The sequence below is a fragment of the Coenobita brevimanus genome, chromosome 88 (assembly GCF_032717465.1).
Source record: "Coenobita brevimanus isolate Jiangsu-jjx chromosome 88, ASM3271746v2, whole genome shotgun sequence".
Lineage (NCBI taxonomy): Eukaryota > Metazoa > Arthropoda > Malacostraca > Decapoda > Coenobitidae > Coenobita > Coenobita brevimanus.
Window position 1 is genome coordinate 22,565,627 of NC_137041.1, and position 24,391 is coordinate 22,590,017.

Sequence of the window (24,391 nt, forward strand, 5' to 3'; positions counted from 1 at the left end):
GCAGCAAGCACATGGTCAAGGGGGGGAGGAAGTTGCAAAGGAACGAAGTTGTATTTTACAAGGCCAATAACATCCTTGCAACACCCTGGCATCACAACAGAGAAGTCGTCCTCCTCTTGTCTATAATCAAGCCACTCGTACACCGCACCGACAGCATCAACTACAGGACAGAAGGGCGGTGCCACGTCTGAAAACCAGAACCTGTCCTGGCCTACAGTGTGAATATGCGACAGGTAGATCAGTTGGACGCAATGATTTCCAGCGTGGATTGCTCCAGGCCTACGATGAAGTGGTACAAGAATCTATTCTTCCACCTCCTCGACATCACAGTCCTAAATCCTCACCTGCTCCACGCTCAGGTTACCAGCGTAAAGGAGACCATTGAGGGCTATATTCGTGAGCTGGTGCGGGAAATACTGGGGGAATACTCAGAGGAAAGGACTGGCGCTCGCCACCACCACACCACTGCAACACCTATCCGCCTCATTGGTCGCCACTTCCCCACGATCATCCCTTTCAGTGAGACTCGTCAGAATCTGCAACGAAGGTTGTTGTTGTTGTTGAAAGATTCCCTGCACATATAGTGCAGGCCGGGCCATACATTAGCCCGGTCAGTGGTATATGGGCTGTTAAAAAAAACAGTAAGTGGGGAGGACAGGACCTGGGGATTCCCCAGCACACACGTCCTGTCTCCTGACTGCCTTTGTGGTGTGTGTGCAACGAAGGTGTCATGCGAGCGCAAATAGCACTGCAAGGCTGCGTACTCAGCGGAAGGACTCTAGGTATATGTGTGTGCAATGCAACCTTGGTCTGTGCATCTATCCTTGCTTTGAGGAGCACCACACTCTTCAAAACTATTGCGTATGACAGTGAAAGACTCTTGTAAATATTTTCTCATAAGTGTAAGGACTGTGTTTAGTGAAATAATGTTGCTATCTTAAGTGTAAGACGATGTATTCACAGTGAGACACTTAGAAATACTCTTACAGTGTCTGTGTATACTGAAGGCATGTTGTAAATAATTTACCATAAGTGTAAGTGCAGTACATAGTGAAGTAAAGATGTACATAAGTTACCGTAAATGTAAGATGAAGGATGCACGGTGAGAGAGATAAGTGACAGGTGTCAGGTGTTGCTGTACTAAGTGATTTATATGGGAGAAAAATATGTTTTCTGTATGGAATCCAGTGAAAAATAATGATACATATGAAGTGAACTGAAAAGTGTAAAAAACATTCGTAAACCTTCCCAGAGTAACACTGGCCAGAACACCTGAGTTTACCTTCATAGAAAATAAGGTTTTCTCTCATCTTCGCTGAGGTTCTTCTGGGAAATGACACCTGAGGGGCGGACCAGGAACTTCCAGAAAACGCACTTCTAGCCTACGGTGGGTATTTTAATGGTCATATTCATTTTTTTCATATCAAAATCTATCATTTTAGCCCCCCCCAAAAAAATCGGAAATTGGCCGGCACTGACGTGCCATTTTATGTCTGGGGTGTCCAGCACACAGCAGCTTAAGTACATGAAAACCAAATCTAAATACACAAATGTATTTAAATGCAAACGTATTTAAATACTGCCCAGCTCTGTAACCACCGGACACAGTCAACCTAATATAAGTTTTAACAGCCATATCATATAACCACGAGACACAGCCATCCTAACACAGGTTTTAACAGGTATCATAATTAACCACTGTGGACCTAACCAAACTGTCATAAACCTTACCATGATCAATGTGGGTCCATCTCAGCGTCCAGCCTGGCGGTAAGCATCGGCAGTGACCTGACCAACGTGACCACTAGCCAGCTCACCGTCACCTTCCTGAGAACCGTCTGTCCAGCCGCCAGGACACAACAACCAGGTACTTTTACAACCTTTGGATTATGCTATACATTCTTTGGTACTTTTACAACCTTTGCATTATGCTATACATTCTTTGGTACTTTTACAACCTTTGCATTATGCTATACATTCTTTGGTACTTTTACAACCTTTGCATTATGCCATATATTCTTTGGTACTTTTAAAACCTTTCCATCATGCTATACATTCTTTGGTGCTTTTACAACCTTTCCATTATGCTATATAATCTTTGGTATAGTATAATATTCATCTATACTGTTAAGTTCCCATCCCACACTGCCACAGGCTCCGACAACAGTAGAACAGTACAAGAATGATGTTGCCCAGTGAATTGTTCTTCCTATGGTCAGCCTTTAGGTGTACAGTACATAAAATCAGCTGAGGTGAAAATAAACACTGGCTTCTTAAAATTCACTGTGTTTATTTTCCAAATAATTCCACTTAAAGCTTTCCAACTTCACTATTCTCACAAATATTGGAGATGTACAAACTTACTAACTGCAGTTACACTTAATGCTTGACAACACTTCACTATTTTCACAAGTACCGATGATGTACAATCTTCCATAAACACTTCACTGTTTTCACAAGTATCAAAATATACAACCTTCACTGCACTGACACTGCACTACACTCAAACTGAACTGAAATCCGACTGACTTCAACTAATCTCTTCCCCACCCTTATATATGCTTGCATTGTTCTAGAACTATCTATATCTTTCCACAGTTCTGGTGTATTCGAGAGAGAGCACAGTTATCAGCTCAGAGACAGCCAAAACATACCAATTTTCTTACAGTACATAACACTGTAAATTATTTACCATACAAACTTAAATGACATAATTTAACAAACAATCATGTAAATAAAACATTACAGAGAAAAAGAGTACAAAAAGTAATCAGTAACTTACAAAATAACCATGGCCACAAACAGCAGGCAAACTGGCAACACTGACTCATACGGATACAGGAACTACCGTACGTGAAACGCCGAGAAACTTCTTGAGCATTTATCTGACTACCCCCTCCCTAGTTCTTTGTCATCCCAACAAAACTACACAGTATATACAACCATAATTAATCCTAATGAAACATCTAACCATACACGAAATAATCCTTCAACTTATCAGGTCTTCTATGGCGCTTCTGACGATGTCCTTGTTCCTCCACACAATCCACTCCTCATGGAAGGTCTTGGTCCTCTTCCTGATTCAATTTTTCCTCTGGGAAACTGTCGCCATCCTCTTGCACTTCAGCTCCTTGGTCCTCCTCTACATCCTTGGCTGCGGTTGAGCATGACTCCATGGAGACGTCCCAGTTGTACTGTCCTGGCCCATGGTACTGCCACAGACAATTCATGTGTGTCACCTTTGGGCCAGACTTCCTGCCTCCCCGAATCTGATACGATACATCTGATGGGCAGTCCAACACAGTGTAAGGCCTTCCATGGGCTCTGCAGCTTCGGAGACTGTCCCTTCTTTCGCTGAGGATTAAATAACCAAACTTGGTCAATATCCCTGAAGCTCACCTCACTTGCCTTGACATCATACTTGCACTTCATTACCTCTCCTGAAAACCTGAGGGCTCCTCGCACTTGATGATGTACCTGAAGGTGCTTCACATAGCCACTGATGTCTGTAATCAGATCATCTGGTGGTCTTCCCATTAAAAAGTCAACAGGTAAGCTTAGCTAGTGGCCCAACATCAGTTTTCCAGGCGTGTAGTCGGCAGACTTATGGGTTGCTGACCGATATGCCATCAGCAACGCAGGTAATTTCAGGTCCCATTCTGTTTGTCCATCTACACAGTACTTGGCCAGTTCTTGTCCCAGGGTCCAGTTTTTCCACCATCCCATCTGACTTTGCCCTTAACCCCTAAATACCGAAGCACGTCAATGTACGTTTTTGACCACTTTAGCCCTCTCAACCGAATCATGTCAATATACATGTAGAGTGCCTTGTAAAAAACTGCCTGCACATTGCTCTGCCCCGATTGTGAAGTATATCCCTTCAAGCCAATGAGAACTAATCCTTCCGGCCTTGGGTTGGGTGATCCGGCCAATCTGGGGGCAGGGGGGGTCACCTCCCCTCGGCCCACCCATTACCTGAATGTATCGTCATCTGTCCTGTAATAACCCTCTCTGAAGACCCTCGCACCCCTCTGTATGTCCCAATAGGACGTTGTTAGTCGAAGTTTACACCTCCCCCAACCACGAGGCCCATTCCGTTCCCCTCCAACCCCCTCACCTTTCCCCCCTACCTAGTATAACCCTACCTGCCCTACTCCCTCCCCCCCTTTTTGCCCCATACTACCCTCCTATCCCCAATAAACCATCGTGTGATAGCGAGCAAGCAGCTTGGCTTGCTCTCCCTCCCCCACGCCTCCCCTCCCCCACTCCCCCCACCCCCGACACATGTACACGTGCTTTATATGTATTGCCTCGATGTTTTTTTTTTTTTTTCCTGTGCCTTTTCGTACCTGAACATAATAAATGCTTCTCTGTATACAGTTCTATACATGCAAACACGTGCAATCACAGGCATCTGAGCCCAAGCCCCCCACCACCACCCAGCCCCCTCCCCCCACCACCACCCCTCCACCTCGTTAAAGACAGTTACATTTTCCCTTTTCCCTTGCATGCATCTGCAACAATATTGAACAGTATTCTATTTTCCTTCATGGCAATATAAACATTTGGTGTTTCTGAAAGTTTCTGAAGTACTATGAAGCACTGCAGGATTACTCCCCATACGTGAATTATCTCCCCACACCTGCAGACACACCTGTTTGCCTGGTTGATATGCTAATTCACATAGATTTTGTTTGTTTCCACTAGCTAAATTGGTTGTTACCGTAAATGATCTCCCAAGATTCAATGTACTCGTTGTGGGCCTTCTCCCCGAATGAATTTTATCTCCCCACAGGTACATACACATCTGTTTTAATAGTAGTTGGTCAAGAACAAACTAAAGTGCTCTACTTTGATGAGAAAAGATGGTTTTATCCAACCTCCATACTTACAAACCTTCTCCCCGTAGGGTACTTTATCTCCCCAGAAGCAAGTAATCTCCCCACACCCCAAAACACCTGTTCTTGGGCTTGGTGCGACATATGATATAGCGATGACCTATTTCCGTAATAGAAACAGTTATTTATCAAAACTATGGAGGCTTTCGAAAATTTTTGGGGGTTACTATTTTTTTTTTTTAACTTTGACCCTCGATTGTGCGGTAACCATTAGGCCCCGAGGAGTGCCGATTGTGCTGTTAGGTGTGTAAATTCTTTTCCTTTAGCCAGTACATATTGATTTTCCCCTTGGTGACAGTCGAAAAACACCCCCTAATTGCACCTTCAGTGGCAGACAAGCCAGATCGATTTGTGGTATTTAGGTGTTAATGGGGTTGTCCTGGTCTTCTTGATCCCCAGTAACTTGCAGCACTCACGGAACACAGCAGACTCGAAGTTTCTACCCTGGTCTGAATGTAGCTCTTGTGGCATCCCCAAACAACAGAAAAACTGATCAACCAACACCTGAGCAACAGTTGCAGCCTCTTGATCAGGGATAACATAGGCTTCTGGGCACTTTGTGAAGTAGCCCGTGGCAACACATATTTACTGGTCTCCTCTTTCAGTGGTGGCAAAGGTCCAGCAATGTCCACTGCAACTCTTTCCATCGATGCACCCACTTGGTACTGCTGAAGAGGGACGCAACCACGTTTCTTTGGTTCCTTCTTGTCACAACACACATCACAGGCCTGACACCACTCTTCAACATCTTGGTGCATGCCAATCCAGCAGAACCTCTGTTGCAGGCGCCTGAGAGTTTTCTTCACTACTAGGTGCCCACTAGTGATCTGGTTATGGGACTCATCCATGATCTCGGACCTCATCTTCTTCAGAGCCACTAGTTGCCAATACCTGCTGAGGTCATCGGCTGTCTCTCACTGACACTCCAGTAGTCTGTCGTTCAAATGAAAAAGGTCCCACTGATTCCAGTAGCTCTTGGTTGCAGGGCTTAACCTGGAAACTTCTTCCCAAGATGGTCACACTGTACTCCAAGCCATTCTAGCACTGGCTGTAAATCTACATCCTCCATCTGCATCCTCTCCTCTACTGGCATGTGGCCCAGAATTTCCACTGCAGCACCCTTGTGGCTAGTAGCAAGCTGCACTACCATCTAATACTTATGCTGCTTTAGCTTAGCGTATACCTCCTCCGTCAATTGTTCCTGTTCTTCCTTCATTTCCTTCATGAATACATCAAGCTGTCCTTGCATCCTCAGTTGTAATTCCCTCTGTTGCTCCTGTAATGCCTCTTGAAGTTGTTCATATTGTTCTTTTTGTTCTTCACATTATGCCACTAGTTATTCACTTTGTGCTTGCAGTTGCTCTTTCAGTCCTTCATTCTGTGCCTGTAATTGTTCTTTGATTTCGTTTCTGAGCTCTTTCTGTTCTTCACTTTGGGCTTGTAATTGTGCTTGGAGTTCTTTCTGTCCTTCATTCTGCACTTGTAGTTGTGTTTGTAGTAGCTCCATAATTGCACCCAGCGATGCCTCTTCCTGCCTAGCTTGGCGTCTTGTCTGGACACCTTCTGCCCCCATGTCATAGATTAGACTGCACTTTTTAAAAATCCACACTCCTGACACCAATATTACATCCCCACCCCACACTGCCACAGGCTCCAACAGCAGTAGACCAGTACAGGAAGGACGTTGCTCAGTGAGTTGTTCTTCCTATGGTCAGCCTTTAGGTGTACAGTACACAAGATCAGCTGAGGCGATAATAAACACTGGCTTCTTAAAACTCACTGTCTCTATTTTCCAAATTACTCCACTTAATGCTTTCCAACTTCATTATTCTCACAAGCACTGGAGCTGTACAAACTTATTAAGTGCAGTTACACTTAATGCTTGGCAACACTTCACTATTTTCACAAGTACCAATGACGTACAAACTTCAATAAACACTTCACTGTTTTCTCAAGTACCGAAAATATACAACCTTCACTACACTGACACTACAATACACTCAAACTGAACTGAAAACCGACTGGCTTCAACTAGTCTCTTCCCCACCCTTGTATATGCTTGCATTGTTCTAGAACTATCTACATCTTTCCACAGTTCTGGTGTATTCCAGAGAGCACAGTTACCAACTCGGAGACAACCAAAACATATCAGTTTTCTTACAGTACTTAATACTGTAAATTATTTAGCGTACAAACTTAAATTAAATGACAAATTTAACAAATAATCACATAAATAAAATATTGGAGGGAAAAAGAGCACAAAAATTAATGCATAGCTTACAAAATTACTATGCCCCAAATAGCAGGCAAACTGGCAACTCTGACTCGTACCGGTACCGGAACTACCGTACGTGAAAAGCCGAGAAGCTTCTCGAGCATCTAACTAGCAAATCCCTCTTCTTAACAGTACTTTCTAAGAAGAAAAAAAAATCAATACCAGAGCATATGAAAAATATTCAAGCATTTCTTGCAGGATAATCGTTCATTTTATCATCTGCCATAGTAAAAATACGCTGTTTTACACAAAACCTTTCCAGTTTATTCTTAGTGCTGCCAGTCAATTATATTCAGCATAAGGAGGATCTTATCATAGCATTATGTTGTTAGGGTAGACAGAGATATCCGCCCTTTGGATATTTGTTTGTAAACGAAAAAAATATCATATGAACTTTAATTATGACAGAGAGAGAGAGAGAGAGAGAGAGAGAGAGAGAGAGAGAGAGAGAGAGAGAGAGAAATTCAGTACATCATAATAGTGTCCATGGTACTTCAACGTCACTGCCACCAATCTGTACTTTAGCAGCCATTTGTTTTCATATAACACACACACACACACACACACACACACTGTTCACGAACAACGAACTAGGCCTCATAATTCGATTACTACATGCATTAAATGACAAAGCAACTCATAGGCTATGTACTAAATCCAGAGCCAGTGTGTGCCACATTACTATTTAATTCAAATAATAGGAATGATAACTGTCTTCCTATGTTTTCGGATAATAATAACACATAACTAACTAGAATGGCACTCAGTAGAGCGCATACCTCTGCCAAGGCCCAACATGCAGTTCCTTTTAATTCAGTCATGTCTAATCCACTATGGAAAAAGACTTCCCCCCTATAAACGCATAATTAAATCCGCTAGATCCGGAATTTTATATGGATCCACGCCAAACTGTACACATTCGTAGATACCAACATCCTAAAAATGCATGATTTTTTTCATCAGGATCCATGCAATATTCACTGAAAAATTTACGAAAATGTCGAAAAACATCCTATCTTGCAATGTTAAAGAAAGTGAAAAAAAAAAAAAAATGTCCTGGATCCGCACCTTTACTCGGATCCACACCAAAATTTAACGAAGTCTATTCTGGGCCAAGACCCATTCTTCCACCAAGTTTCGTGGAAATCTAGCCAGTAGTTTTTGTATAATCTTGCTCACAAACCAACTAACCAACCAACAAACGGACAGGGGTGAAAACATAACCTCCTTGGCGTAGGTAATAACTAATTCCTATATGGCAACACGCCCCCTGTGATGGGGACTGAATGGAGGTGCATGGAACCATGTGTACACCAACCCTCCTGAGATACCACTCGTCATTTCAGAGAACATGGACCCCCTCCTGCACAGATACTTGTTTGTGCTCCTGTACATTATATTTGGGTGTAAACGATGATATCTGGGCATGACTGCCAGTTTATTATAGGCGTATCTGAATAACTAAAAATGTATCCTCTCCTTCCTAACACTAGGACAGTTGCAAAGCAACACAACACGGTGGAGTTACCATTCTTCATCGGCTAGACTGGTCCAATGAAAATAATTCCCAGTGTTGTTTCCAAATTAGATTTAGTGTTTAAGTGCATATTAAAAATTGCCAGCATTCCCATGGGTATGTGGTATAGTCTTCACATGATGACTACACTGACATACTTCGGTGCAGATTGCTATGATGATTAATGTAGACACAACAACATAGGATCTGAAAGTCTCTCTGTGTTTGTATGGTTTGACTTTCACCCAATAAATCCCTTTAAATGACCTAAACGCAATAAAATGAAATGGTTGTCTAAGTACACTTCCACAAGTATTAGATTTTCCAGTCTTCAAGCGGATTGGTAACAGAGTAGGGGCACCAAACGGAAAACTGTTAGGAAGAAACTGAACATATACAGTAGGTCTTGACGTTGGAAATGATATCCGATTTCTGAAAATTATTCGTCTGAAAAAGGAAATGAACAAAACCCAAAGGGAAGCCCATAACTCAGGGAACCATTTAATGTGTACATTTTCTTCCTCCGGCATATAGTGAAAGTTAAATATGCCATGACCCACCTATACTGGGTGAATGCTCCACTTTAGTCACCTCAACCAAATATTCATGACACAGCATGAGTGTGATGTGTAGGAGCTTCAATAAACCTGCCTCGACAAGAAGGTGAGCACAGATGCAAGGAGAATCTCCACTGCTTTCTTTGCTACCCGTCCCAACGTTTTGAGTTAAGCACACAGTAAGATATCTTGCTGCACTTTGTCAAATCTCAGTTATTTTTTCCACAGGCTTTTCAGATCAACAAGATCACAGTTTATTACTGTCACTGCCATACATGGAATCACACTGAACATAAATTCATCTAGCCTGCTTGTCTGTTCCAAGGAAACCTCTCCACAGTGAAACTATCCTTGGTATGACCGTATGAAATCTAGTAAATGTTATCTTATTTAATTTTGAAGGACATTTCTTCATGCACCAGCAGCCTTTTCAAATGAAGGGATGCTCGCAACGTTTCCTTCTTCTGTACATTTCATCATAGAAGTAATTTTGGAGTGAATGCAGATATCTTTTCTCTGGCAGTAATATTGTTCATACCTGCATATTGACTGGTTGTACTCAGCTCCTTCAAGTGTTTGCATATAGTACATCTGTTAGGTTAATCAAGAGCAAAATGAAAGCACCAATTTCAGAGGGGTAAGTAGTGTGAAACATTGACAGCAGTGAAGCAAATGAGATCTATAGATAATGGATGTCGCAGAATTGAATAAAACCCTAGGAAAACTAAAACATACTAACCAAATGCCTCAAAGATGTTATTCTCATAAGTTTGTTTATATATTACTGAACTCTCAGGCACGTTTAGCAGCCCCAGTTTTGATGTTTGGCACCCATATGGGGTGTGTGCAACCCGGATTAAGAGCCAGAACTTTAGACTGAAGTTTGACCCTAACGGTGCTGCTGTGACTTAAACGAAGCACTGAAAGTGAGTACAATTACAGTACTCGTAACTTTATTCAGTACTATATGAGCCGTGTCTAGTACAATAACTTAACTACGGACTCTAAAGACCAAGGCTGAAATTCCATAGATCTCACCAATTCCACAGAAAAATCTTTTGGAGGTCTAAAATGTCTTAATATGAGGAAAATTCATTAACAACTAAGCACAGATTTCACCCACGCCACTAACAGTAAATGCCTAATCTAAATCCTTCTTCTGTAACTCCACACAGAAGAAAATAGAACACCAAAGAAGAGGTGTAATGAAGCATCCTATATCACCTGCAGTACAACTCATAATCCAATTCCTTCCTCTTTTCCTCCACACAGCAGAGAATAAACAGCCAAGAAAGTGGTATGACGAAGCATCCTAAGCAACTTGCAGTACGACTCTTAATCAAAATCCTTCTTGCTCACATCCATGCAACATAGCCTGTACAATAAATCGCTAAGGATTATCTATTACGAATCTTCCAATGCCACTTGCAGTACGTGCCTTATTCCAAGTCCTTCATAACTTCCACACAGTATAGAATAAATCGCCGATGAAAAGGTGTTACGCAGATTCCTACGCCACTTATGGCATTTGCAAAATTTTCAAGGAATCATCTTCACCTTCACACAATAGAGAATAAATTGCTAAGGAAGATGTGTTATAAAGAATCTCCCTATGCCACTTATAATCCAGATGCTCCATTACCTCCAAGCAAATAAGTCGCCAAGGAACAGCTGTGACGAAACTGTGCAAATGCTCCATCTCCACCCAGCAAAGAATAAATCACTAAGGAAGAGCTGTTACGAAGCTTCCAGTGCGACTTACAATCTATCTGTCTATCCCATCCCTTCCCCTCATCATCAGTCTACCCCTGCTCCTCCCGTCATCCACCTCACTCACATACCGTACTCTTAAATAATCCTCTTAATTTAATTTGGCCTAAAACTCCCATTTTCTATGTTCAGTATAGATGTGTAACAACAGATTATTACCAAAATATGATACTAGTCACGAAAAGGTGGTGTGGACGTGATGCAGATCAGTAACATTGCGTTTTTCCTGCAGTGTATGAATATTGGGGATATGTTTACTTGAAGGAACCCTCATCATTGTCTCACTCTCCATTGTCTGCAACTGATGAAACAACATGAACGTTAACTCATATCCTTATGCTTGCCCTCCACACAGCAGAGGCAGAAGAAGCCACTCAACCACTGGCCGCCGATCGCTTGTTTTTTAACAGGCCTTCATCAGCCAGGAGAGCACTATGTGAGTTCAGGTTACCTTGCCCACAGTATTCTCTCTCTCTCTCTCTCATATATGTATATATATATATATATATATATATATATATATATATATATATATATATATATATATAAACAGATAGATAGATAGATAAATAGATAGATAGATCTATATCTATATCTATCTATCTATCTATCTATCTATCTATCTATCTATATATATATATATATATATCTATATATATATATATATATATATATATATATATATGTGTGTGTCTGTGTGTGTGTGTGCGTGTGTGTGTCCCCCTGTGGCGGGGGGGACACAATCTGGCCGCACTATGGGGTGGTACTACTACTCTGCGGCCAGGTTGTGTTAGGAAGAATACTGCCACCGTATTCCCTGCGTGTCGTAAAAGGCGACTAAAAAGGGCGGGGTGAGGGGACTAGGGACCCCCTCCTCTGTTTTTTTAGTTCCTAAAAAGAGGCAGGCCAGAGAAAGGGATGGGGGATTGAGCTATCCCCGTACCCTGAAGATTGGGTCTATGAATGTGCGTGGATGTAGTACGATTGAGGCTAAAAGGGAGGATATTGGAAGAATGTTTGTGAGAAGAAAGTTGGATGCGTTAGCTTTGAGTGACACGAAGATGAAAGGGAAGAGTGAGTCTATGTTTGGAAGTGTGACTGGAAGATTGTCTGGTGTTGATAGAGGAAGGGCGAGAGAAGGTGTGGCATTGTTAGTGAGTCCGGAAGTACAGCAGTGTGTGACTGAATGGAAGGAGGTGTCATCGAGACTGATGTGGGTGAAAGCGAAATTTGAACGGGAGTTGTGGGTGTTTGTGAGTGCATATGGGCCTGGTAGTGAAAGGGATGAAGAAGAGAGGTAGTCTTTCTGGAATGATGTTGATGAGTGTCTGCAGAGTTTTGGAGCGAATGTGAATGTGGTAATGATGGGAGATCTGAATGCTAGAGTGGGAAATGTAGCAGTTGAAGGCGTAGTTGGTATGCATGGTGTGCCTGGAAGAAATGAAAATGGGGAACAAATGATAGGGATGTGTGTTGAGCGAAAGATGGTGACTGGAAATACGCTGTTTGAGAAGAAAGATATTTATAAGTATACATGGGTGAGACAGGAGGGTGGAAGGGTTGTTGAAAGAGCTTTGATGGACTATGTGGTTGTGTCTAGGAATGTAATAGGAAGATTGTTGGATGTGAGAGTTCTGAGAGGGGAGGGTGGAGGTATGCCTGACCACTACCTGGTGGAGGGAAAGTTAAGAGTAGGTATGAGATGGGTGAGAGCTAGGAGGGTTAGGTGTGGCAGGGAGGTTTTGAAAGTGAGTGAGTTGGATAAAAGAGAGAAAATGATAGAGTATCAGGAGAAATTGAAAGATGAGTGGAACGCAGTGAAAGATCAGGAAAATGGCAGTGTGGAGGAGGAATGGCAGTTGTTTAAGAGTGCTGTGGTGGGGCATGCAGAAGAGGTGTGTGGTGTGAGACATGTGGGTGGTGGTGTAAGAAAAGGAAGTGAATGGTGGTGCGAGGAAGTAAGTATGGCTGTGGCAGAGAAGAGACGTGCATATGAAGTGTGGCTGCAAAAGAAGGATGAGGTGTCATATGAGAGGTATAAGGAAAGGAGGAATAGGGCGAGAAGGGCTGTGCGTCATGCTAAAGTGGCAGCAGATGAGAGGTGGGGTAGGTGGCTGACTGAGAATTTTCAACAGAATAAGAAAATGTTTTGGAAGGAGGTGAAAAGGGTGCGAAAGGGAGAGTCGGGAAAGGAAGAGCGAATAAAAGCAGAGGATGGAAGGATGTTAATTGACACTGATGCAGTAAGGAAGAAATGGGCAGAGTATTTTGAAAGATTGTTAAATGTAGAGGAGGAAAAGGTAGCTGAGATTGTGGCAGATGGAAGGGTGCAAGGAATAAATGTGTTGGGAGAGTTGAATCATTCTTTGATCACGAAAGAGGAAGTGGAGAAGGCAGTAGAGGAGATGAAAACAGGGAAAGCTGCAGGTATGGATGGGTGTGCTGTTGAATGCCTGAAGAGTGGTGGAGTGACTATTGTTGATGGGTTAGTAAGATTGTTGAATGTGTGCTTTGTGAAAGGTATGGTGCCAATTGACTGGGCAAGTGCTTGTGTGGTCCCGTTGTATAAAGGCAAGGGTGATAAGTATGAATGTACTAGCTTTAGGGGTATAAGTCTGTTGAGTGTTGTGGGTAAGGTGTATGGTAGAGTGTTAATTATGAGAGTTAGAGAGGGTACAGAGGGAGTAATTGGTGATGAGCAGTGTGGCTTTAGGAGAGGGAGGGGATGCGTGGATCAGGTGTTTGCTGTGAGACAAGTGTCTGAAAAGTATTTAGCTAAAGGCAAGGATGTGTTTTGGGCATTCATGGATTTAGAGAAAGCGTATGACAGAATTGATAGGGAGGCTTTGTGGACTGTTTTAAGATTGTATGGACTTGATGGTAGGTTACTAAAAGGGGGTGAAAAGTTTTTATCTAAATAGTAGAGCGTGTGTAAGAGTGGGAAATGCTGTGAGTGATTTGTTTCCCGTGAGACTGGGGCTGCGACAGGGATGTGTGATGTCGCCTTGGTTGTTTAATATTTATATGGATGGTGTTGTAAGAGAAGTGAATGCAAGTGTTTAAGGTGGAGGTCTGAGTCTGGTCAATGTCGATGGTAGAGAGTGGAATCTTAAGCAGCTGCTGTTTGTAGATGATACTGCACTGGTGGCTGATTCAGAGGAGAGATTGAGACAGTTGGTAAAGGAGTTTGGAAGGGTGTGTGAAAGGAGGAAATTGAAAGTAAATGAGAATAAGAGTAAAGTGATGAAGTGTACGAGGTTGGTAGATGGTAGGGGGATGAATATAGTTTTGAATGGTGAGTTGCTTGAGGAGGTGGAGTGTTTTAAATATTTAGGGTCGCATGTTGCTATGGATGGAAGAATAGATGCAGAAGTGAAGTTTCGAATAAATGAAGTAGGAAAGGTGCTGGGAGGAATGAAAAAAGTGTTTAGATGCTGTTCGCTTAGAATGGATGTAAAGAGAAGGCTGTATGAGGGTGTTGTGGTACCGACTGCGTTATATGGGGCTGAAACATGGAATATGGGTGTTGCAGAGAGGAAAAGTTTGAATGTAATGGAGATGAGGTGTCTGAGGAGTATGTGTGGATTGACGCGTATGGATCGAGTGCGAAATGATGAAGTGCGAAGGAGAACTGGAGTTGTTCGGGAGATGGCTGGTAGAGTTGAGCAGAGGGTGTTGCGATGGTCTGGGCATATGGAGAGAATGGATAATGAGCGATTGGTGAAAAAGATAACTAGATCTGATGTGAGAGGTGTAAGGCTGAGAGGGAGACCACGAATAGGATGGATGGACAGTGTGAAGAGAGCACTGGACGCGAGAGGGATGTCTGTTGAGCAAGGAAGAGTGGCTGTGCGTGACAGAAATAAATGGAGAGAAATTGTGAATGAATAAATGATGACGCAGCCCTGAGGGGATATTCTCCCGCATTTGGTCTGATTAGCTAGTCAGGTCAGGTGCGAGTAAGTGGATGGGTCTATTATGATGTGGCAGGGGTAAACCAGCTCTTCTGTCGGGTCCTGCTGCGGATGTCACTGATTGCACTGCGCAGTTGACCCATGTGTGGTGTGGTGCGGTGAGGATCTGTCCCTTCTCCCCTTTGGGGGCTAAAATGCGATTGACTGTGTTTGAATGGATGAGTAAATGGGGAGTGTGTCGTCCTGTCTCGGCTACCTCCCTTTGTTAGGACTCCATATTGTAATTGCAAGTCATAATGGATAAATGGATGGATGGATGGATAGAGAGACAGATAGAAGCAGCAAGTCAGATGAGAAGGTATTGTGTCTGCGAGAATCGAGCAATGCTAAACATGCTTACACACTCTTAACTCAAGGAATGCTTTATAGGCACACGACAGCGCCTCGTGAACATACACACACATACGCACCTACTCACACACAGGGTTCTAGAACTCTGTGTGTGAGTATGTGTGTATGTGTGTGTATGTTCACGAGGCGCTGTCGTGTGCCTATAAAGCATTCCTTGAGTTAAGAGTGTGTAAGCATGTTTAGCATTGCTCGATTCTCGCAGACAGCACACAGATATGTACAGTCACATGGCTCCACGTTCTTGTGAAGATTGCCAAACCATCGTAGTAGTTTATTTCATTTCAGCTGTTGCCAGATAATTTCATTCAGCCGAGAGAGTCATGGAACACTGAAAGTGTCAGTACTGTCACTAGTAACCCTGTCATCTTGAGACCTACTCAGGTATTTTATTTCACTTCATGCCTGATTATTTTATTTCGTTGATAATGAGTCATAGGAGCTTGAGAATAATCAAGTCAGCGATATAGAAGCGACGAACTATACTAATTCGTTTCTTGCACAATTCGACATTTCCTAAAACTATTAATATAAGGACGATAAAACAAGAGACAGGCCTTCACTGGATGAACTCGTTTTTATCCACATTATGTGTTTTAATGTACAAGTACAGTGTGTGTGTGTGTGTGTGTGTGTGTGTGTGTGTGTGTGTGTGTGTGTGTGTGTGTGTGTGTGTGTTTCACCCGTTGCTTCAAGGGTTTATATTAATAGAAGCGTGCATCTTTATACACATATGCTGTAAACTGTGAAATTTAATGGGCACATATGCTTGGGTAGATCTGTCACCTAAAGTAATGGATCAAGTTCCACTAAATTCTCTTATTTCGCCATCTCCATCATCATCATCATCATCATTATCCCGATCTCTTTTTCTACCCAAGGATGGGATAAGGCAGGATATAAGAGGAAGATAAAAATATGACAGAAGGAAAAGTTTCAACAGTGTGCCTGGTTAAATGGGTTGCACTTTCATTCACCCACCATTTAAGTCCTGGAATCCTGATTCCATGAACATCCACAATGAGGCAATTCACGTTGCCCAGCAACTTGAGTCATTCTGACGACTGTCACTTCACACAAGGATTCCAAGCCCTTGTCATAATAATTATACTCCTGTATGCAAAATACTTCCAACCAGCTCGATCCATGTTCAGTTATCGTAATGAATATATTTTTTTGCCAACCACAGCACATCCATTCGGGCATTTACTTGCATTTTAAGGATGAGCTTAGGGAAATCCTTGTTAGCTGATGTACTGATAACTGTCATTGTTTCTCGCAGGTAGCAGAGCCAACAGTTTCCTGGTGTGGGCAAGTAAGTTTTCATATATCATTATGTACATGTAATTCAAAGCATGCCTGGTGAAATATGCACACTTAACTTTACTCGGCTTTTAATGAAAGAAAACTAATTATCGATTTATAACAAAAGGTTGTAAATAGAACATAATGCCTGTCACGATGAAGTGCTGTGGAAAGGAATTAGACCTTTATTGTTCTATTAGTCTATCATTGAAACATAAGTTGCAAAATGTTGAAAATTTTTGCCAAGTTTATGTGGCAAACTATAGCACTGTGCTTACACAACAGGTGGAATCCTGAACGGGACGAACGTCACAGCCATGAACGACCAACAACTTGTCATCACCGTGCTTAACTCTATCTGTGGCAGGAGCGTGAGGGACCTCGAGATGGGTATGGCATCTACGTATCTATTTATCTATTTTTTTATATCTATCTATCTATCAATCGGGAGCGTAGAGGGACCAGAACGAGACTACTTTTACCCGACATGAAAGGCAAGCGTGACTGTGGGGAGACTGCGGCACAGGACGAAACTCTCGAGGTGGATGGAAAGCTGATAATAGGCAGCTTGAACTCCCGTTTTACGAGGTGTCAAGACCTGATTCCTGACCTTCTCCCTATGCTGATATTTTTTTAAGTGTTTCGGTAATAATTTTCCTCTAGTCACGCCACACTACATGAATATTGCACAGTAAATGTTGTATTACAGTTTTCTCAAAATGCAAATGCAGCACCCAGGCTCTGAGTCCATGGGTTGTGGGAGGAGGGGACGGGAAGGGTGATCATAAATACTCTTACAAAGAACCTTTCTCTTGGTAACGATCAAATGATATGCCCTGAACTATGGTTTGGCAATCGTTCGATTCAACTCAGTAACATTACTGGTCTTTCATCCAATTAGCTGCCTGTTAACAATACCGCTCCTCCTCCATGAGCCTCAGCTGCTTGAGTCTAAAAGCAGCAAAATCATCCATTTATCCTCCTTCTCTCTATACTCGTTTCCAAGCCAAGGGTGGTTGTTGTTTCTGTGAAAAGCAAACGAATTCAAAGGAAATCAAACGGCAACAAACCTATTGGTCCTTTCGTGGCTATTCCATATAGGAAGGCTGCCTCATATATTCTTACGTTCTCGAACTTGAATCTCCAGCGTCGCCTACATTCTGGGTGCAATTATCCTTTCCGTTTTTGAGTGTTCAGTATATATCTGCACGGTTTATTTATTCCCTAACTCGCCTAGTTATACAAAATTCTCTGACTGTCTGCCTTTCTAAAGTGGAACGCGTTAACATCATCTCCCATTCCTCACAGATCGCCATTCTAGGCGAATTTATTGTTCACCATCTTCTTGGGCTCTCTTCTTTTCACTAGTCCAGCATAAAAAACGCCTACATATTTTCTGCCCTAAATGACCTAGGTAAGCTTCCACAGCACCCCACCTGTATCCTTAGATCTTCTTGGAGATAGGCATAGCATACCCAATCTCTTTCTTACAACTAATACGTCTGATAATCGGCCAATATTTTATCTCCTTTGGGCTCCTTTGATCACAGTCTTATTTCTGCAACCTGTCCTGTCACGTAAGTAAGGCCTGTGGACCCTACCAAGAACCGGAGTTTGTAGTTGCTACGGCACTGCTAATTAGGAGACCCACAGATACTGCATCTCTGACTTTCTTTAGGATGATAATTACTTCTATATCTGACAGTCGTCCGAGCGTGCTGTGTACATTACAGAGGTTATTTTCGCAGACATGGAAGCACACATTCCATATTCTTACTCTGTGACTACCGTAAAAACATATTGGTTCTCGCGCGTTTCTTATAATGCAGTCCACAACAACATCTGTTTTAGATGGTAGCGATGTTAAACTGACCCCTGGATTGCATTCTTTGTATACTTTTGCCCAGAATAGCGCTAAATCTACGCTTTGACCTGCTAGAAAAAATTACGGCTGCCGTAAATGTAAGAAACTTTGCTACTCTAATTCCTTTCTTCTTATGGTATCTTTTTGTTTCTTTTTTAATGCAGGGAAGATGGAACCAACGACTAGAAGCCAGGAATATTGCTCTCTCCAGAAAAAAAAAAAAAAATCAAATTCAAGATCCGTTCATTTCGCGTTGCCTCGACACACTGCGTTTAAAACATTGCAAGTCATAGGCAGTAGGAAATACAGAACAAAGGAAGACAGTCCTAAAGTCGGCTTGTTGCATACATGAAGGACCGGAAGCATCGGTTAAATCATGCATAAATAGGTTGGGCAGAAAACAGATCAGAGGTTACTGGTAAACGGGTGCTCCACACCCGCCTAAGTGGTGGAGAGATGCAAACATCAGAAGAGTAATGACCACTGAAGTAGCGATAGCAAAGGGATAAATATGCAACAGTGCTTCGAAGATACAGAGGCTGAAGGAATCCAGTAAAGGAGGAGAATTAATGAGACGAAAAACGTTTGACTCGATCTCATCAACTTAGCTTCTTCTTCTTGTCATCCTCCTTTCCACTTTGATGTCTCTTTTGTTCATTGTTATATTGATAAATCCGAACTTTTACCCATATCTTTGCCACACACTCTACTCATAACGTTTGCAATGCTGTTCATTCATCTCCTTTTCCCTCTACCTTCTCATGCCTGTAATTTCATTTTCTTCAAAATATCTCTGTGTGACCTCTCTGACCTCGATAGTAAAAATACGTCCTGTCCTGATGGGGCCCATCCTATTATTCTTAAGAACTGTGAATTTAGGCTGACACCCTACCTATACTCCATTTTTTTTTTTTTTTTTTTTTTTTTATTGAGGCAAAGATGCACTTAACAGGTTGGTGATGACTGGCGGAATGCAACATGTCCGAATAACATTTACTAACCCAAATTACCCCGTCAGATATAAGTTGTCAATTAATAATGCTAACGAGTAAAGAGATTATGAAGTAATGCTGCATTCAGTCAATCATCACCAACCTGTCAAGTACATCTTCGCCTTAATAATAATAATAATAATAATAATAATAATAAAACTGATTATAGGTACATTCTTTCATATTTGGCTACCAACCTACACTTTCCCTTCCAACTAGAACCCTGTTCTTATCCAGCTTTTCCCAAAGAAGGCTGACCGTTCCCTGTTGTCTAAATATTGCCTTTTTGTTTTTATTTCTTCCATTTCCATAAACTGGATGTATTCTCAATAAGAAGTTTCTGAAACACAGCACCTATCATCTGATGATCTTCCTGACAGTTAGTATAGGATTTCTTAAGGCGTGTTTCACTGGCAAGCTCCTCATACTCCTTTCATATTCATGGTCATCATCCTTTAGAATCTTGGGAGAAACCTTTGGTGTTGCACTTTTCATCATAAAGGCTTTGCCCGAGTCTGGTTAAAAATTTTAATTTCCACATTGCCATTTTCCACTTTATATCTTTATATATTATATGTTTTTATTTATAGGTTGCCTAGTTTGTTGTTCCATAGCTACTGTTGTAGGTGGCCATAATTCTTATTCTAAAGCTTTCTGTTGTGTTGCCCCTCATGCTTATACCTTCCACCAACTCTCTTTCTCCTATTCATAAACGATGTTTTTGAACTGTACATCTGATGATAAGCAAGAAGTGGAAGGAGAATACAAGAGAGTATGGAACAGTGGGTGCAAGGATTGTATGGGTGAGGATGAAAGTAGGTATACAAGCATGGGCGATTGTATGTGTGTATGCTCCAACAGAGGATCGAGTGGCAAGAGTGAAAGATGATTTTTGGGCGAGAGTAGAAGCATGTATGGACAAGTTTGAGAGGAGCGAGAGAGTGCTGTTGATTGGAGACATGAATGGCAAAGTTGGGAATGTATGAGTGGATGGAGTGGTTGGTCAGTGGGGTGTGCCAGCTGAAGTAGATGGGAATGGTAGTGCTTTGGTGGACATCTGTGCTGGTAAGGGGTTGGTAATAGCCAACACCTACTTTCGTCATAAGATGATCCACCGGTATACATGGAGAGTAATGAGGAGGATGGATGGTGAACTTGTTGAACAAAAGGCAATGATAGACTACGTGTGTGTGGATGAGCGAATGAGAAGACAAGTGTTGGATGCAAGGGTGTGGAGAGGGTGGGGGAATGGAGTCTCGGACCATCACTTAGTGATGGCCAAGGTAGAGCTGCAAAGAAAGTGGTTGAGGAGGCGAAGGGGAAGACAGGAGGAAGCAGCTCTTGTGAGAAGAGTGGAGAAATTACAAGATAGTGAGAAAATGACAGAGTATAAGAGCATAGTGGAAGAAAGATTGGGAAGGTATGAGCTAGAGCAGATGGAAGGGGTGGAAGATGTATGTAAGATATTCACGGAAGAGATGAGCGCAGCATGTGAGGCGGTTTGTGGAGTGAGGAGGAGATGCAAGGGTGTGCAAGGGACAGCATGGTGGAATGATGAGGTGAAACGAGCTGTGGAACAAAAGAAGAAGGCATATGGTGAATGGTTGGCGAGTAGAGGTAGGGGAGAAGATGAGAGACAGAAGAGAGAGGTATATGTGAGCAGGAGAAGGGAGGTTAAGAGACTGGTGAAGGAGAGTAAGAAGAAAGTGGATGAAGAGTTTGGGAGGAATCTGAGTGTGAAATGGAGGGAGAGTAAGAAATTGTTTTGGAAGGAGGTAAAGAAAGTAAGGCAGTGTGAAAGGGGAAATAGTAGGGGAATGAAAGATAGGAATAATAGATTGTTGGTTGAGAAGAGAGAGAAACTGAGGAGATGGAAGGAGCACTTTGAGGAATTGTTGAATGTAGAGAGTGAGAGCAGTGTGAGTATAAGTGGTTGGGGAATGGCTGGGAGAAGAAGAGATGAGAGGAGGGAGGAAGAGATCAGTAGGTCGGAAGTAGTGGAAGCGATGAAGAAGATTAAACTGGGAAAGGCCCCAGGAATTGATGGAGTGTGTGGTGAAATGCTTAGGTATGGGGGTGAGATTGTTGTGGAGTGGATATGGAAGTTGTGTAGATTGGCTTGGGAAGAGGGAAGGGTTCCAGAGGACTGGAAATCAGGTATAATTGTTCCTCTGAACAAAGGAAAAGGGGAGAGAGAAGTATGTGGTAACCATAGGAGTATTTGCCTTCTTAGTGTGACTGGTAAAATATATGGTAGAATACTCATTGATAGGGTTAGGCATATGACAGAGGAGCTAGTTGGAGAAGAACAAGGGGGATTTAGGAAGGGAAAAGGGTGTGTAGATCAGATATTTGTTCTAAGATGTTTAGTGGAGAAGTATCTAGAGAAGGGAAGGAAAGTGTATGCTGCCTTCATGGACTTGGAGAAAGCTTATGACAGAATAGATAGGCAAGGTATGTGGAAGGTATTAAGAATATATGGAGTGGAGGGGAAATTGTTGAGTGCTGTGAAGAGTATGTACGAGGGAGCTAGGGCTACGGTGCGAGTGGATGGTGAGCTGAGTGAGTTCTTTGATCTCAATGTGGGACTGAAACAGGGGTGTGTGATGTCTCCATGGCTGTTTAATATATATATGGATGGGGTTGTAAAGGAGGTGCAAGGTAGGGCAGTGGATGTGGGAGTGGCCCTAATGAATGAGGGTGAGATTTGGAAACTTCCGTTGTTGCTGTTTGCTGATGATACAGTATTGTTGAGTGAAGATGAATGGGAGTTGCAAGGTTTGGTGAATGAATTTGGGACAGTGTGTAGGAGGAGGAAGCTGAAAGTTAATGTAAACAAAAGTAAAGTTATGGTGTTTGAGAGGAATGAAGTCACAGAGTGTGCAGTGAGGTTGGAAGGTGAGGATATGGAGAATGTGAGTGCATTCAAGTACTTGGGTAGTGTGATGAGTAAGGATGGAACTTTGGGGGATGAAGTACGTGAAAGGGTACAGCAGGGAAGAAAGGTTGTTGGTACACTGAAAGCAGTGATGAGAAATAGGGAGGTGAGTATGGAAGTTAAGAAGTCACTGCATGGTGGTATTGTGATCCCTACCCTGACGTATGGAAGCGAGGCGTGGACCTTGCAAGAGGGGAACAAGTCAAGAGTGAGAGCAGTGGAAATGAGTTACTTGAGAGGAGCATGTGGAGTGACATGGAGGGACAGGTTGACGAATGAAGAAGTGAAGGAACGTTGTGGGGTAGATGTGGATATGGTTGTGAAGATTAGGAGAAATACACTGAGGTGGTTTGGACATGTGGAGAGAATGGAGAATGAAAGACTGACTAAGAGGGTGTATGTAGGTGAGGTGGAGGGAGGCAGAGGGAGGGGTAGACCGAGGATGAGGTGGAAGGATGGAGTTGAGAGGTATATGAGGGAGGGGGTGAGTTGGGGGAGGGGAGTCAAATGGTGGGTGACAGAGTGACTTGGAGGCGTTTTGTCTGCGGCCACCCTTTGCGGGATTAGGGCGTCGGGCTATAGATAGATAGATAGACATCTAACTCTATCCACTCACACAATGATAACTTCATTATAAATTTATTTCATCTGTTTCTCACAACGCCTATCACTGCTGGTACTTCATCATCGTACGATCATGCTATGACACACTTGGTTTCTGTCTAGCCTTTATTATGCTGATTAGAGTACAAGAAACGTTGTTATTCTTAATGCATCAAAAACTCAGGATCCCTCTGTTTCAGCATCCCAAAGTGTTCCACAAGAATTCCTGTAATATTCAACAGGTAGGACTTTTTGTAGTTGGTTAGGAGATTTGACTTGGTACCTCACAATGCGAGGCCAGTAGTTTACTGCCAAAGACCATTTTTCGTCTGATCCCTAACAGTGAACCTGCCTATTACCATTTTTCCTGAGTAGTTTACACTAGAATGCACAACTCTCTGCACCGTGGCAAGAATTTGTTCGTCTGTTGATGTTCCATAAGAAAGTGAGAAATAAACAACGTGAGAAAAGGAATAGCAGATGGCTGCTTCAGCATGACCATATGCGTAGCTGTACATGGTTGGTCTGGTTACTCAGTAGGTTTTGGTCAAGAGATGAATTTTTCTGTTAGCCCCAAGTCCACACTAAGAGTATTTACCTGGCTTAACAATGTGTGACTTTCTAGTTGTCCTGCGTACTGAAGGTCGTGATGAAAGGACAGTGCTTCGACATGGCTGAAGACATCTAATATGCAGCAATAATATGTGTTCTAAAGAACATCAGGGACGTAAGGGTTCCAGCCTTCCTTCTGTCAGTGGTAGGAAGGCTGGAGCAAATGTTTGGATGCAGGAGGCAAGTACTTTGAACGTGATGATAATATTGAAGTACGTGTTTAATGTTTAGTGAAACTGAGCTACCCAGTCATTACCAGGCTTTTTATCACTACTTGTATATAATCGTCTGGCAAGAGCAAGAATAAAATTAAATATGACATCATCGTATTCTACGATTTCATTTATTTACTCGCATGGAACCAGGCGTTGCCCGGGCAAATACATGTATGTATAACTCTTACTTAAAATAAAAAACATCTGAATCACTCTGTCAATTTAACATTGCCAGAAACCATGCAAAAGTTGTCATAAATCTCGCTAAACCAAACTATCTTCAAAATCAAGCATCAAAACTGCTTACTGTAACAACCCTAATGGCAACAGAATATTCTGGTCAACTTTCAGTTATTTCAATAATAACTTTAACAAGTCATCATCCATTCCCCTACTAAAATCATCAGATGGCAACAATACAAATGACCCACGTGGGGAAGCACATAGCGTTGCCAGTACATTTGCCAGAAACTCAACCATGAAGGAAGTTAGCCAGAACGTCCCTGTACTGCAACTTGACTCTC

The 24,391-nt window shown here is 42.4% G+C and overlaps 1 protein-coding gene across 1 annotated transcript in view; it reads left to right on the forward strand.

The window, feature by feature from the left end:
- Positions 1-24,391, forward strand: part of LOC145411237 (uncharacterized) — a 61,831-nt gene that overhangs the window by 33,505 nt on the left and 3,935 nt on the right. Inside the window, exons 5-8 of the mRNA XM_080281303.1 lie at positions 1,757-1,867; positions 11,372-11,452; positions 16,621-16,653; positions 16,929-17,033. Coding sequence (XP_080137429.1) covers positions 1,757-1,867; positions 11,372-11,452; positions 16,621-16,653; positions 16,929-17,033 — 330 coding nt within the window. The remainder of the gene's footprint in view (positions 1-1,756; positions 1,868-11,371; positions 11,453-16,620; positions 16,654-16,928; positions 17,034-24,391) is intronic.